The sequence below is a fragment of the Meleagris gallopavo genome, chromosome 1 (genome assembly GCF_000146605.3).
Source record: "Meleagris gallopavo isolate NT-WF06-2002-E0010 breed Aviagen turkey brand Nicholas breeding stock chromosome 1, Turkey_5.1, whole genome shotgun sequence".
Taxonomy (NCBI): domain Eukaryota; kingdom Metazoa; phylum Chordata; class Aves; order Galliformes; family Phasianidae; genus Meleagris; species Meleagris gallopavo.
In genome coordinates this window covers 170,393,127-170,408,554 of record NC_015011.2, presented here as the reverse complement: position 1 = coordinate 170,408,554, position 15,428 = coordinate 170,393,127, and the positions used below count along the sequence as shown (strand labels likewise).

At 42.2% G+C, this 15,428-nt stretch overlaps 1 protein-coding gene across 1 annotated transcript in view; it reads left to right on the top strand.

The window, feature by feature from the left end:
• Positions 1–6,942, top strand: part of KL (klotho) — a 59,851-nt gene extending 52,909 nt beyond the window's left edge. The window contains exons 6-7 of the mRNA XM_031552119.1: positions 1,792–2,908; positions 6,349–6,942. Of these exons, the coding sequence (XP_031407979.1) occupies positions 1,792–2,908; positions 6,349–6,686 (1,455 nt within the window). The 3' untranslated portion in view covers positions 6,687–6,942. The remainder of the gene's footprint in view (positions 1–1,791; positions 2,909–6,348) is intronic.
• The last annotated feature ends 8,486 nt before the right edge of the window (positions 6,943–15,428 follow it).

Genomic DNA, 15,428 nt, shown 5'->3' with positions numbered 1-15,428 from the left:
TCAACTGTCATTATCCTCCCAGCTCATAGATAGATTAGGGACTGGAAATGAAATTGCTGCCTTTGGGATCGATAGCTGCTTGAAGTTACGGAGTCACTCAGCCTAAGACAGGTAAAAATCCCCCCTATCCCCTAAACCTTCAAAGCTGAATATTTTCATTTCAAAATGCTGTCCAAACAGTTTGTGCTTAGCAAGGCTTAGGTAGCGTGATTTGTAGATGCATCACATTGGAAAAAACTCTTTTGACAGCATTCCCAGAGTATTAGTGGAAATGCATGCTTTAGTAATCTACAAGGGACAATTCTCCAGAAAAGCAATTTCCCGCAGACACGCTGTTTTTTATTACTTTCTTCTATAAGCACTGCACTGACCTCTCCGGAGAAAATAGCAGCTGATTTTCAGCAGCTCTTTCTACGGTCTGCAGAGCCTCAGCTATGAGTTGAACACTGGTTGTAGGCTGACACCTGCTTTTCAAACAGAGGGCAGGACAAGGAAATCTTAACTCAGGGGAGTCTTGTGCCCAAAGGAGAGAGAGGGACAAATAAACCAATATACAGGAACAGCACCTTTAAGTTTGGATCTTTCTTTTATGCTAGATTACAAAAGAGCATTTTACTTTGTGCAATATTTTATGTAGTTCATTTTCCCATTTTCCAGTCCTTACTATGTTTGTGATACTCACTTAAATGTGAAATAATAATTCTGCAGGACTTGGAGGAGCTCATGTCTTACTATCTTTGGCATGTTGTAACAGGCACATCTGACATCTGAAGCCTTAAGACTTACGGGAAAACTGCTTATTGTGGGGTGACATTTAGTGGATAGTAATAGGACAAGGTGGAATGGTTTTACACTGAGACAGGGGAGGTTTAGGTTAGATATTAGGAGGAAGTTTTTCACACAGAAAGTGGTGACGGACTGGAACAGGTTGCCCAAGAAGGTTGTGGATGCCCCATCCCTGGAGGCATTCAAGGCCAGGCTGGATGTGGCTCTGGGCAGCCTGGTCTGATGGTTGGTGACCCTACACATAGCAGGGGGGTTGAAACTGGATGATGACTGTGGTCCTTTTCAACCCAGGCCATTCTATGATTCTCTGATTATGTGATACTCAGAAGTCTAAAAAAAAATCCATCAGAAATTGACATCTCGCTGAAATAACTTGGAATTGAGTTCTGCATAATTAAATAAAAAGGGACTTCTTTAGCAAGAGAGAAAAAATTTGCTTGTCAACTGAATTTGTGCTAAAAATCAAGTGCGGAGCTTTATGCATCTTACATCATAGTCATGAAAAAAATGGACACAGAAATGATGTTGCATTCATTATTTCTTTTACTGTGTTCAAAGAGTGGTCTTGAAAGAGATGCCAGTGGGTAATTTACAACAGCCAGAACCTGTAGTGTAGCTTAAACATATTTAAAAGGCCTATAGTCTTTGGTACAAATCTGCTTCTCTGGAGATCTGCTGCTGTTTTAATGCTGTAGCCCTGAGCGTTCCCTCATTTCTGTGAGTAATGCAGCAATCTGGAGATGGTATAAGCACAGTAGCTATAAGCTTGTATGGCAAATAGGATGAAAAAGATGTGTAAATTTGGTACTGTTCTGACATCATGTGTTAGCAGAGGATTAATTCTTTCATATGAGCCAGAGATGTTAATGTATCAGAGATCTGAGAAGTGCTAAATGTACTGTTTGTCTTCCATAGTTCTGTCAGTGAGTTGTGCTTGATGGTAATGATATTCCCACATACCTAGAACAAACACCTTGAATCTGCTGTGTTTCTGATTCTACCTAGGTAGACACAACTCCTGCCCAGTTTCTTGATCCTAATGTTTATGTGTGGGATGTTCACCAGACGAAGAAATTAATTAAAGTGGATGGAGTTTTCACCTCCAAACGCAAGCATCACTGTGTTGATTTTGCTGCCATCAGATTCCAGATCTCTCTTCTGCAGGAAATGCATGTCACTCACTTCCATTTTTCACTGAAGTGGTCTTCAGTCCTTCCTTTAGGCAATCTTTCTCTAATCAACCACACACTTGTACATTATTATCAGTGTTTCTCCAGTGAACTTCTCAGAGTTAATATAACTCCTGTTGTTGCTTTATGGCAACCTATGGCTGAGAATCAAGAGCTTCCAACTTCTCTTGCCAAATATGGAGCTTGGGAAAACTCAGAAACTGTTAAGGCTTTTGTTGAGTATGCAAAATTCTGCTTTGCAAGTCTTGGGGACCATGTAAAATTTTGGATCACAATGAATGAACCATCTGTGAAAAACTTGACATACACTGCAGGACACAATCTGTTGAAAGCCCATGCGAAAGCATGGCGTCTTTATGACAAAGAATTCAGAAGATCTCAGAAGGGTAAAATATCTATAGCTCTACAAGCTGACTGGGTAGAACCAGCTTGTCCCTTTTCCAGGAATGACCAAGAAGTTGCTGACAGAATTTTACAGTTTGACATTGGCTGGCTTGCAGAGCCCATCTTTGGCAATGGTGACTACCCACACGTGATGAGGGCGTGGCTTCACCAGAGAAACAGCGTTGACCTGTATAATTTCCACTTGCCTTCTTTCTCAGAAGACGAAAAGAAATTAATTCAGGGCTCATTTGATTTCTTTGCCTTAAGTCACTACACAACTACTCTTGTGGGCTGGGAGAAAGAAGATGCGCTGAAATATGACCACTATCTTGAAGTTCAGATGATCAATGACATCACATGGCTGCACTCCCCCAGCAGAGCTGCAGTAGTGCCCTGGGGACTGCGTAAAGTGCTCAGATGGGTTAAATCAAAATATGGCAATGTCCCGGTTTATGTTATGGCTAATGGAATTGATGATGACCAGAATATGGTGCACGATAGGCTCAGAGTATATTACATACAGAATTACATCAATGAAGCTTTAAAAGGTAAGGAATCATCGGTAGTTCGTATGTCACAAATACCATTTTCAGTGAGTATACTTTGGGAAAGAGGATGTTTTAATTTAAAAAAAAAAAAAAGAAGAAGAAGAAGCTTTGCTTAGAATACTGTATAAATTATTACAGCTTAGTTTTTCCTCTTATTCACAACTGACTGGTATTACTAAGCATAAGGACGTCTGGCCTTGCCTATATTCTGCATAACCATGCAGAAGAACTTTTTGGTGGGTACAAGAGCTTTAACTAAATGTTATGTGAGTAGCTTCATGTGTGTGTAGTCCTATTTTCTTCCTGTTGCAATAACCGTTCTATTTCTTTGTTGCTTCTCTCTTCACTGATGTGCTTCAGAACTGGATGTGAGTTCTGTTCCTCAACTCTCTCTGTATCTAATCCAGCAGTTATCCTGGCTCTTCATAATATTTCAGCTCTCTACCTCATATGCTGCTTCCCAAACTGTTTCCTGCTATTCAGAACTCAAGCCAGTTGTTCTCTCTGTCTCAGAGATTCATAAGGTAAAATGGAGGCATTTTGAGTCATCCTGTCACACAACGAAGAGATTTTTTAGAAAAACTCAAGACCTGGACAAGTTAATTTTTAATGGAGAATTTCCTACACTTCAATACGAGATGTTTCAGTGTCAAGTTACCCACTGTTTTCATATATATAACTATTAAAAAACTTATTTCTAGTGTTAATTTCTTTGTCTTCAGCTTTCAACAATTTTGTAATGCATTTCCATGTATTGGCTGTCACAAACAGAAAATAAGCCTGATCAATCTATAGGTGTCCCTGTTCACTGCAGGGAGTTGGGCTAGATGACCTCTTAAGGTCCCTTTCAACTCTAACGATTCTATGGTTCTATAAGCCACCTCTCATTTAACTCTCTGACAAATACTTCCAAAAAAGCTCTTTGTGTCCCTTAGATAAAACATGATTTAGAATCTTTCAATTATTAAACTTTTTCCTGTTTGCCAGCATTCTTCTTGAGATGTGTAAATTCCAGGTCTGGACACACTGTTCCTACTGCAGCCACACCTGTAGATGAAGTGTGTATAATGTTACCTTTTACTGTTTTACTCCTCTTTTCTAACTCCCAGCAGCCCATTAGCCCTTTTGGCAGCAGTTTGGTCACATGCAGGCTCTTGCTATCTGCTGTTATCTACTCATTAAAGGTTCCCTCCCCTCAGGATGGAACTGTTTGTACTGAAGTGTGGTCTGCCTCTATGCCATCCTTGTGTTTATTCATGCTCAAGTACCTCCAAAAACTTGCTACACTAGCGATGTTCCTAATGTTTGTGTTCTCTGTGAACTTTGTGAGAAATAGTTTTATTTCAGGCCACTGAAAGATGATTAAATATCTTAGTTGTAAAAGCTATTTTTTCACGACCACCTACTGGTACATGTACCTACTGGGGCAATTAACTCTCTGCAATTACATTTCTAGACTTATCTGCTCTATTTGAGTCCAGCTGAAATCTGTTTATTATGGGCCCACCTTGACCTCATAACATTTTATTTTCTCGATCCAAATGCCATATAATACCAAGTCAGTTATCTTATGAAGTTGTAAGTACATCGCATCAAACATTACTTGTATTGATCTACTGATCTCATAAAAATGATGTCAAGTTAAGATGTCAAATTAGTTTGACAAGATTTATTTTTCAGCTGAGCTGATTGGCATTAATCATATATATCTCCTGTAATTCTTATATATCAATCCTTATGTAATCTGTCCCATTATTTTAGTAGGTAGTGAAGGATGGATGGCAGTTTCATCCTGTCCACTGAATTAAGTGTTGCCTGTAATTTCCACCTCCTTTAGGAATTAGTCAACATCCATACTAAGTGCCCGAGAGTTCCTTTGGCAACATTTTCAAGTACTGGGTGCATGTTTTCTGCATCTGTAGTTAAAAACATGTCTTAGACGTAGTTGGACTCATGGTTTCAATCTGTTAGGTTTGTTTGCTTTGTCTCCTTCCTAACACTTTAGGCTGTACCAGTTCTTGGGATGTCTCTAAGTATGTGAATATGGGCTTTTCTCTCAGTTCCCATTAGTCTGCACATACTCCCATTGTTCACAGAACTTCGTCATTCATACAGCATCACTGAACTACTCCCCACCTCTTCTAAACAGCCTGGAAATAGCTACCGTATTTTCCCACTAATAACATAATACTTGTGTCTAAGACATATTTTGCAGACTTTATGCCTTCTTTGTCATGGGAAATATATCCCTGTTAACCAGTCACAATGCTTACCCAGAGCTCTGTCTTCCAAAGAGCTTTTTCACTCTCTGTTCTTTCCCCACACTGTTACTGTGCTTTTGTCCATCTTCTCCTTACCCACATAACAAACTTTTAACCTTGCCCGCCCTGACTGACTCAGGTTTCTCCAGGACTTATGGTTTTTTTTTTTTTTTCTTTTCTTTTTTTTTTCTGCAAGATGTTCTGCACTGTCTGGAACAAAAAATCTTTTGTCCTTACTTTGGGGTCACACTGCAGTAGGTACATGTGTGGTCTCACCCTGAGTTTTCTGCCTTCTTCCAGCTGGTCTCTGGGGCTGCATGTGGCAGTGCTGGCACATTGCTCTCCTGCACCATTCCAGAGGAGCCAATAGGTTTATGCAGATTAACACTTCCAGGGTACAGTACAGAACCATTTGAGCTGAGGCTGCATTTTTTTTTGTGTGGAGTGTTTATGTTCATCTTTGCCAAGTGAAAATAAAGAACAGCAATAACCATTTATGTGACAGCACTAAATCCACATGCAGTTTTACAAACACAAACTAATTATCTTACATAACAGCTCTCTTAAAGGATAGGTAAATATCTCATTTTGCATGTGAAAATTGGGTTAGAAGTGCTTGGTGTCTTGCATGTGGCTGCAGAGAGAACTACTTTTGGAGAAGCTGTGGACGCCCCATCTGTGGAAGTGTTTGAGGCCAGGCTGGATGGGGGGAGGGGGGGCAGAATCAGTGTGCCTTTCCCTGATGGCACCATCCTGCTAGCAGTGAGAAGAGCAGCCTGGTCTTCCTTGGCCTTCCCCTTGGGAACCAGTGGAACTGGCTGCAGAAGTCCCAGTGCAGAGACACCAAAACCTGCTTTCTTGCTTTCTTTTCCACTAAAAATAAGACCCATCTTTTCACAGTAGGCTTCAGGCTGATCATTAAACAGAGTCCTGTGCTCACAGCTGTGTTTACCAAGTGTAAGAAAATAATTTACAGGATACTCAGATCACATTATCTGGCAATGGCTGTGAAACATTTTTTATGACAAATACTGCATGGATATATGTGTACCTTACCTTATTTGCAGGAAGAGAGGGGGCAGATCTGGGTTTCACAGCCTGCTGTTCCTGCACTGTGTACTGGTATATGATATTGCACTTGAATGCCAAAGTGACATTTATTTATTTATTATTTTGCAGCTTATGCCTTGGATAATGTTAATCTCCAAGGATATTTTGTCTATTCTTTTAATGACAAGACTGCTCCTAAATATGGTCTGTACAGTTATGTTGCAAACCAATATGAACCAAAGCCTTCTATGAAGCACTACAGAGAAATAATTGACAACAATGGTTTTCCTGGTCCTGACACTGCTGAGGTGCTGTGCCCGGAGGAGACTGCTGTGTGTCCTGAATGCCACTTTTTCCGAACCAGAAAATCATTATTTGCCTTCATCTCTTTCATATTTGTTGCTTTTATTGTTACTATATTCTGCATTATGTACTACTCCAAAAGAGCAGAAAGACGGTATAAATAGAGCTGCCCCTGCATCCATCACCCACGGCCCTTTTTCTCACATCCCCTTAGGTGATCTGAAATGGGAGTGCACAGTGTGGTGGTCACTTCAGCACTAGGAAGGCATGCACACTGCTTGCTGCTGCAGGTCACTGACAGCGAGCAAATATTGCTAGCATATGGCTTCCAGAAACCACTCTCCGTGGTTTAATACATATGGTTTGGGACCAGTCTTTAATTCCTGTGGTTGGAGCTATCCCACAACCTTCCTTGGGACCTTTGCCCTCTGTGATTTTTCCCTTACTGAGTTTGATAAGTGTGTTTTGAGCACACTGAGTGGTGGAAGAGCCTGAATGCCAAAATTATCCAAGAAAAGATGGAGAAACGAGATGATTTATACTTCCAAAGTAGGCTCTAATACTGATGTTAGGTGATCAAAGCAAATACCTCCCTGGAGCAGGACACGTGGGTGAGCAGAGACAGAGAACTGCACAAACAGCAACTCCGGTTGCTGGGATTCATGTTCCCCGCAAACTCACTGCTGCTGTGCTTCTGGGCACAAATCAACACTGATGACTGCACAGGACTTGAGGGTCTGTTCAGGAATCTTCTTTCAAAGACCTGTGTCTTTCTCAGAGGGAAAGGCAGCAGGGATTTGTCCTGGGGTGGCAGGGATTGTGCAATTTGACGGGAAGAGTTGAGAAGAGTGAAAGGACCTTTCTCTTCACGTAAGTTCTGTTAAGCATGGAGAATTTAGATCCCAACCTTTTGCTGTAATAATGTAGCACTTTGTTGATGCTTTTGCCACGGTCTGAGATCTTGGAACTGTTGCTTCTGAAATGAGTCATCCATTTTCCATGAGGCTCTTCTGGTTCTGTGGGATGCTTTCTTTTGAGCAACGGGATCTGGCCCTGACAGCATTTCCTTCCCAAAGTATGACTGGGCTCAAATTAGCAAAATATTAGCAGCATCGTTTATTTGTAGAAATAGAGATGGAGGAAAACTCGTTGTTATTTTGCCTGCTTTGTGAATTACTGCATTAGGAGTGTTCGTGGTAGAAAGCAGTATGGCCATTTTTCTCCACTTCTAACTCTGGGCCTGGACAGCCTTCAGCTGTAATTGTATTTTTATTGCTATGTGAATAATGTCAGTCACTGGAAAGAATATTTTAAAGGAAATGTGCTCTGTGTTAATTAAGAATTATTTATCTGCTAAGCTGATTACGCTGTATTAAATGTGATGTTTATCTCCTCGACAGCTAACAGATGACTAAATGACCTCCTTTGGTTCCTTCCAATCCGAATATTTTACGAATCTGTGATTCTGTGCTGTAAATTAAAACTTATGTATGAAATACTATTTTCATTTGTAACTGAAAACTATTTATTTTTCTTAAGTAATCTACAGAAATAGAAAAGAGTATTTTATCACAATGATTAATATATTTTCCAGTCTTAAAATGGTCTCTCTTTGCACTAATCTAAATTTTGATATCAAGGTGAAAATATATTTGATATTAAGGTGAAAAATTCCAAGTAAGTCAAGAACTATTAAAAATGTACATAAAAATTATTTATAGCATGATAGCACTTGCTGAAGAAGAGCAAATTTTAAGCTGCTGTATTTATGTGTTGCTGCCTGGTGCAGTGAGGAAATTACAAAGAAATGCCTCACCCTAAATGTATGAAATGCAAAATGGCTTTCTCCGTTTCATGGCAGTGAATCACACAGCAAATGCATTTACTCCATTGTGTCAGATACCCTCTCAATCCATACTAAAAATTGACTTTTATTTAAAATTTATTTAAAATATAGCCAGGTCACATGTGACACTGTATTTGTGTATGTGTGTTTTAATGATATTGTCGTTGGTAAAATAAAATGAAACCAGGCCTGATCTTTTTGGTCAGCTGAACTTCCATGTCCTCCCTACTCTCCAGAGGTTCAGCAGACCTGGAAAGGCAAACCCGGGACAATGTGGATCTGGTAGGCACTGAGTGCTTGGACTGTGCTGGTACTGAACTGACAGCTTTCCATCCTGCACATCCACATTTGATGTGCATTTGATGGAACACATTTCCATCCTGGTGTGTTAATGGACAGGCCAGTCACAGTGTGAGGGGTGAAGCCAGCAGTCCTAGCAAGGAGACACTGCAGACTGGGTGATATGTAACCACCGACAGGCAGATGGCACCAGCTGGATAGTTAATTTGTAGATAAAGTGGTTTTTGCTACTGCAAAGCTGTGTGATCACATCCTGTAATGGTGCCATGGCACATAGAAATAACACAGTCTTTGGTGCTTTGCCCTTCAGGAGAGGGTTTAGATGTCACTGCTGAGTGGGACCTGGGAACTGCTGAAGCTCAGACCTTGGCAGCCTGCCTGCAGTATGGCATGTGGCTCTGAGCACCCTGGTGGAGCTGTAGGTGTCCCTCTTCATTGCAGGGGACTTGGACCAGGTGACCTTAAAGGATCCCTTCCAACTCAAATGATTCTATGCTTTTATGACTTTTGGTTATCAGGGGCCAGTGCATGCTTCTTGTCAGTTTTCTTAAAAACGCTAACTGCAGAAAAGCCCTGGAAGCAAAGATCAGGCCCTGGCCAAGGAAGGAGAGCGGCAGTGTGCTCATGCAGATAGATCCAGCCAGCACCTCCTGTGATCCAGCTGTGGCTATGGGATTTTCTGGACTGAAATGTTGTTGCTCAATGCTCCAAATTAAACATGTTGTAAAATAATGTATATACACATTTATTCAAAATATTTTTTTGTGACTTGAGTGCAATGCTTATGTTTTCTTTCTCAAGACTGTGCAGTGTGAGTGCCAGAGGGACCTTCACTAACTGCAAGAATGAATTTTATATTGTTTTTATAACAATCTTAGAAATGAAATAAAGATACTGTAGATAACAAGTGGCAATCTGCTCTTAACTTTTAATCTGTCCAGTTTTTCAGTCTGCAGTCTGAAGTGCAGAGTTCCTTTCGAGGGGCTCTAGTGGTAACTCCACAAGCCATTTGTGCTGCTGTTTGTTTTTCCAGTGCTGCATGAATAGTCCTGACTTTTGAGGGAGAATGTTGGGGCCTGCACCTAAGCAGAGGCTTTTCCAGCAGAGCTCTGACTGAGGCATCAGAAGGGTTTGGGTTCTTTATTTATTTTTATAGTTATAAATATAGTTATATTATTTTTATTTTTAACTAGTAAAAAACCTGTGGAAGTAACCATGCTAGTAGAAGTTAGACTCAATGATCCTTGTGGGTCTCTTATAACTTAGGATATTCTATGATTCTATAATCCTATGGGAAGTTTTGAGGTTGGATGTTAGGAAAAAAATCTTCTCCAAAAGAGTAGTCAGGTGCTGGAATAGGCTGCCCAGGGAGGTGGTGGAACACCACCAATACCCTAGAGGTGTTTAAGAACCATTTACATGTTGTATTTAGAGACATGGTTTTGTGGGGAAATATTGGTGGTAAGTGGATGGTTGGACTGAATGATCTTGGAAGTCTTTTCCAACCTTGGTGATTCTGTGATTCTAAGCTGTTTGTTGTGATAGCTTATTCCCTAGTAACACTGCTGTAAACTTTATGACTCTTATGTTTTAGCAGAGCTGCTCTGAGCCTTGAAGGATTTTGTCAGCAGGGCTGCAGCACAAAGCATGCAGCTTCTGGGACTTGCACTGTACAGCCTTAGCAAAGCACATGTCACAGTGAAAGGCAATGGGAGCAGAAAGGAAAAAAAGCTAACGAATGGGATAGCAGCCTTTCAAGTGAGAAAATGTTTAAACAAAACAAACGCATTGCTTTTCTAACTGTGATTTATTTCTGAGTCATTTAGAAATTCATTCTGTTTGCGAAAATCTCACAGGAAAAAAACATCCATCCTTCCTAAGCGTAAAACGGCCATTTCTAGGTGCTTCAGCTTCAGCTGAAAAAGATCAGTCTTCTTCCTCCCTTCCTTATGGAAAGCTGCAAAGCAGAGGTGAGGAAAGGAAAGGAGAAAGCTTGTCCCCTCTCTCATATGTTGCTCTCGGGTTGCTGAAATGCCCTTTGCCAACAACTTCAAGGCTGAGGGTGGTGCTGGCTGGCTCAGCCCACTCTTTATAGAGTCCGAAAAAGAAGGAATAATAAGGTGACAGAGTGGCAGAGTCTGGTATATCGGAGGTTCTGTATTGTGAGTTGAGTAAAAATACCACTTTGTCCAACAGTTCTAAGAAAAACAAATTCATTAAGAAACCAGAAAGTTGCAATACCAGGAGCCTGCAGCCAAGATGCTTGTGGGTGCTGACATTTTGCTGGCTAGTACATCGTGGTGCTGTGTGTGTTTGGGCAGGCGTGGCAAAAGGACCAGGGGAGCAGAGAGAAGCCAGGGAAAATATTAATGAAGCAGGGCAGAAAAGCCAAAGGCACAAGAAAATGCATGAATTCCTTGCCCTGATTGCTAGGAGGACAATGTCTGTGGAGCCTTGAGTGCCACCGGGGAGGTACTTAACTCTGGGGCTGAGCACCTCCAGTGCCCACAGCATGCCATGGTGTGGTGCGAGCTTAACAGGGTCTGAGCAAAGAGCTGGCTGTGCTTTGGTTCTTCTGCCTTACAGGCCCTGCACTGAACCTTGTGCAGAGCTGCACGCCAGCAGGACAGGCCCTACAGTGGGCCTTGGGCAGAGCTGAGCAAACTAAACACCTGTCTATGGAAATCTGCTTTTTCCCTCATGCTGGAGGGACTTGTGAATTGGCCAAGTGTTTTTAGTTCTAGAGGTGCAGCATTATAAACTGCCTGCACTGTAAAGTTTTATGAGGTGAGAAGGTTCTGTAGGCTGACAGAAGCAATAGCATATGCTGGAGGGTGTCACAGGGCCTGCCTACCTCTAAGTCTACCTCTAATGGAAGTCTGTGGATTTTATGTACATTTGTAACTTGCTTATCAGCCACAATGCTGCAAGATGTGTGAGCTGATACTGCCTCTCCTTGTATCTCAGATCTGGTGGCTGTGGGGCCTGGTGCTGCACAGCACGTGCTGGTGCTCATGTGTACATTGTTCCAGCCGGTGACATGTTATTGTTGGGCAGGAAGGAAAAATAGCATGACAAAGCTCTTCTTGTTTTATTCTTTTGTCTTTGTGGTCGTATTAATTCAGAATAATCATTATGTAAGTGCACAGGAGATGCAGTGGAGGGCACATTCATATTTAAAGTCTTCCAGTGCTCTTACACGTCAGTCATTCATTTTCTTCTTTAATTACAGCAAATGATCTCAGAGGCACTTAAAAGATTAAATTACTCAATTATTCAAAAAAATCCAAATGCAATAAATGTATATCTTGTCTGATAAACGTAAGTGATTGCTGAAAAAAAAGTTGCCCAAGGCAAGAAACCTGGTGAGGCCAAGTAAGTAAAAATGTAACATTTTGGCTTAGCCTAGTGACATCCATTTAATTTTTCATTATTTGTAGCAATTATTTTCAGTTGTAGTGATAATAGCCACAGACCGTTCCATTGCTGTCCTGGGGATGTCAGTGGTGAGATAGATCATAGAATCATAGAATCATAGAATCGTTTGGGTTGGAAGAGACTTAACATCATCTAGTTCCCACTCGCTATAGGCAGAGACACTTCCCTCTAGACTAAGTTGCTCAAAGCCCTATCCAGGCTGGCCATCAAAGCACCCAGACAGGGGTCATCCACAGCCTCGCTGAGCAACCTGTTCCAGTGTTTCATCATCCTAACAGTAAAGAATTTCTTCCTAATATTTAATCTAAAACTACTCTCTTCCAGTTTAAAGCCCATTTTCCCATGTCCTGTCACTGCAACCCCTTCTAAAAAGTCCTTCCCCAGCTTTCCTGTAGGTCCCCTTCCAGTACTGGAAGGTCACTATAAGGTTTCCCCAGAGTCTTCTTTTCTCCAGGATGAAGAGCACACTCTCTGAGTATGCCTATCCAGCCAATTACTTATCCAGCATGTGGTCCATCTATCAATTCCATTTTTTTCAATTTGGCGACCAGGACATCATGAGAGATAGTGTCAAATGGTTTGCACAAGTCACCAGATAGGTGACATCAGTTGCTCTTACTTCATCCACTGATGCTGTAACTCCATTGTAAGAGGCCACCAGATTTGTCAGGCATGACTCACTCGTGGTGAAGCCATGTTGGTTACCACCAATCACCTCATCTTTATTTTCCATGTGCATTAGTAGGATCTTCAGGAGGATCTGCTCCACTATTTTGCCAGGCACGGAGGTGAGGCTGACTGGCCTGTGGTTCCCTGGATCTTATTCCTTTCCCTTCTTGATAATGGGGTTTATGTTTCCCCTTTTCCAGACAGTACACCAGACTGCCATAATCTTTGAAATATGATGTATAGAGGATTGGCAACTTCATCCACCAGTTCCCGCAGAACCTGTGGATAGATCTCATTGGGTTCCATGGACTTATCTGCCTCCAGGTTGTTTAGATGGTCACAAGCCTGATCTTCCCTTACAGCAGGCAGAAATTCCATCTCCCAGTTGTTACCTTTGCTTTCTGCAACTTGGGCGGTGTGGCTAGAGCCCTTGCCAGTGAAGACTGAGGCAAAGAACTCATTGAGTACATCATCTTTCTCTGTATCTCTTATGACTAGGTCTCCTGTTTCCTTCTGGAAAAGGCCACATCTTCCCTAGCTTTCCCTTTCTCACTGATAGACGTATAGAATTTTTTCTTGCTTTATGTATCTGGCTAGATATAATTAGATATAGCCCTCCAAACCTGATTCTTGGCTTAGACAACTTCTTTGTAGTTCTCCCAGGTCACCCATTTCTGCTTTCATTCCCTATGGACTTCCTTTTCGCATCAAACTATGTTCAGGAGCTCCTTGTTGATCTATGGAGGCCTCCTGACATTTTTGCCCACTTCCTCTTTCTCAGGATGCACTACTTCTTTTGCTTGAAAAAGATGGTCCTTGAATACTGACCCGCTTTCTTGGACCCCTCTTCCCTCCAGGGCTTTATCCCATGTCAACCTGCCAGGCAATTCACTGAAGAGGTCGAAGTCTATATTCCTGAAGTCTAGGAAAGATGCTGTTGCTCCAAGTGTTCCAGCAGCTCTCCAAATACCTAGAGAAGTTATGGATGCTCCCACCTTGGAGACATTCAAGGCCAGGACGCATGGGGCTTTGAGTAGTCTGGTCTAGTGGGAGGTGTTCCTGCCTATAGCAGGGGGTTGGAACTAGATGATCTTAAAGGTCCCTTCCAACCCAAACCATTCTGATATTCTTGGATAATAAGTGTCAAGAGAACAGTGCAGCAAGAAACAATCCCTCAGGCTGAAACCAGCAGCTCAATACAATGAAAAGTTTGTGACACAGTGTGGCCAAGGTGTAAACCCCACTCATGGTGATGCTTGCAGATGAGGTTTGGTCTGGTGTTTGGAGAGAGTCTGCAAATAACATGGATGTGATGGCTTGCTCATGATGGAGTGAGTTGATGGCTGATGGGGCAATGTCCAGCATGGAGCCAGTTCAGGAGCCCTGGGAGAAGCAGAGATGTTGGATGACCAAACGCTGACTCTGAAATGGCTCTTTCTTCATCCCTTCACCCCGAGAGGGAGTTGATGGTGTGGTTTATGCATAGGCATTACCAACAATGCTGTGAGAATGTCATGAACACATCTCCTTGGAGGAAAGAATCGTAGAATCATCGAATCATCAAGGCTGGAAAAGACCTCTAAGATTATGTTGTCCAATTGTTCACCTACAACCAATATTACTAAACTCAGTGCCAAGGCTACAAACTTCTTGAACACTTCCAGGGAAAATTATTCCACCACCTCCTTGGGCAGCCTGTTCCAGTGCCTGACCACTCTTTTGGAGGAGTTTTTCCTAATATCCAAGCTGAACTTCTGCTCGTGCAACTTAAAGCCATTTCCTCTTGTCATTTCAGCAGGGAGGTGACTCTCTGGGGAAGCAGAACTAAAGAGCTAAAAGATGTCAATTTCTCTTTAAGTCAGCACTGAGTAGGACAGTGGGGCAGCCATGAAGCCAATATGACCTGCACTCACAGGGGTGAGGGCTTCTCATTCGTGTTGGTTGGTGACAGTCAATACTGCTGGATGCAGAGGGGTGCTGGGGTGGGTAAAGCAACCCCCTCATGGCAGATCTCAAAACTGAAGGAGTGTGGAGAAAAAGAAGTCAAGTCAGAGCACCTATGGGGCTCCTGCTCTGTGAACACTAGTTCCAGTTGGAGCTGGTGGGGTGCGGAGGAGTGTTGGAGCTGGCAGGGCCTGGGCTGCCACTTGGCTCAGGGTTGGAGTGTTTGGGTTCAGGCTGCCCACAGGTACCCAGCTCACCTCTGTCCCGCACGCAGGGTGCTACCAACCAGCAGATGCTGTTGATAGAATTACTGCTGTCTGGTTGGGAGTCTGCAGTTCCAACATTAATTTAATTAAAAAACAAAGCAAACAAACAAACAAAGAAAAAAACCAAATGGTATAACTCAATAGGTGGCCTCTCAAGGAGAAAGAGTTGTTCCAGCGAACCTGCAGAACATGTCAGGCATGGTCTGGAGATGGACAGATGGCCATGAGGCTCATTTGCGCCCATACATTGCAAGCTGTAGCAAATCCTTGCTGTAGCAAGTACTGGTTCTGTATTTCAGCCATGTGTCTGTCTCTAAGCTCTTACAAGCTGGTGAGGAGGAAAGAGGAGAGTCTGTAGTTTTAGGTTGGGTTTCCCTAATGCCCTTTTGCAGAATTGAGTATTTGGATTAAGAAATAAGCTGCAATCCTCTTGCTGGGATGTC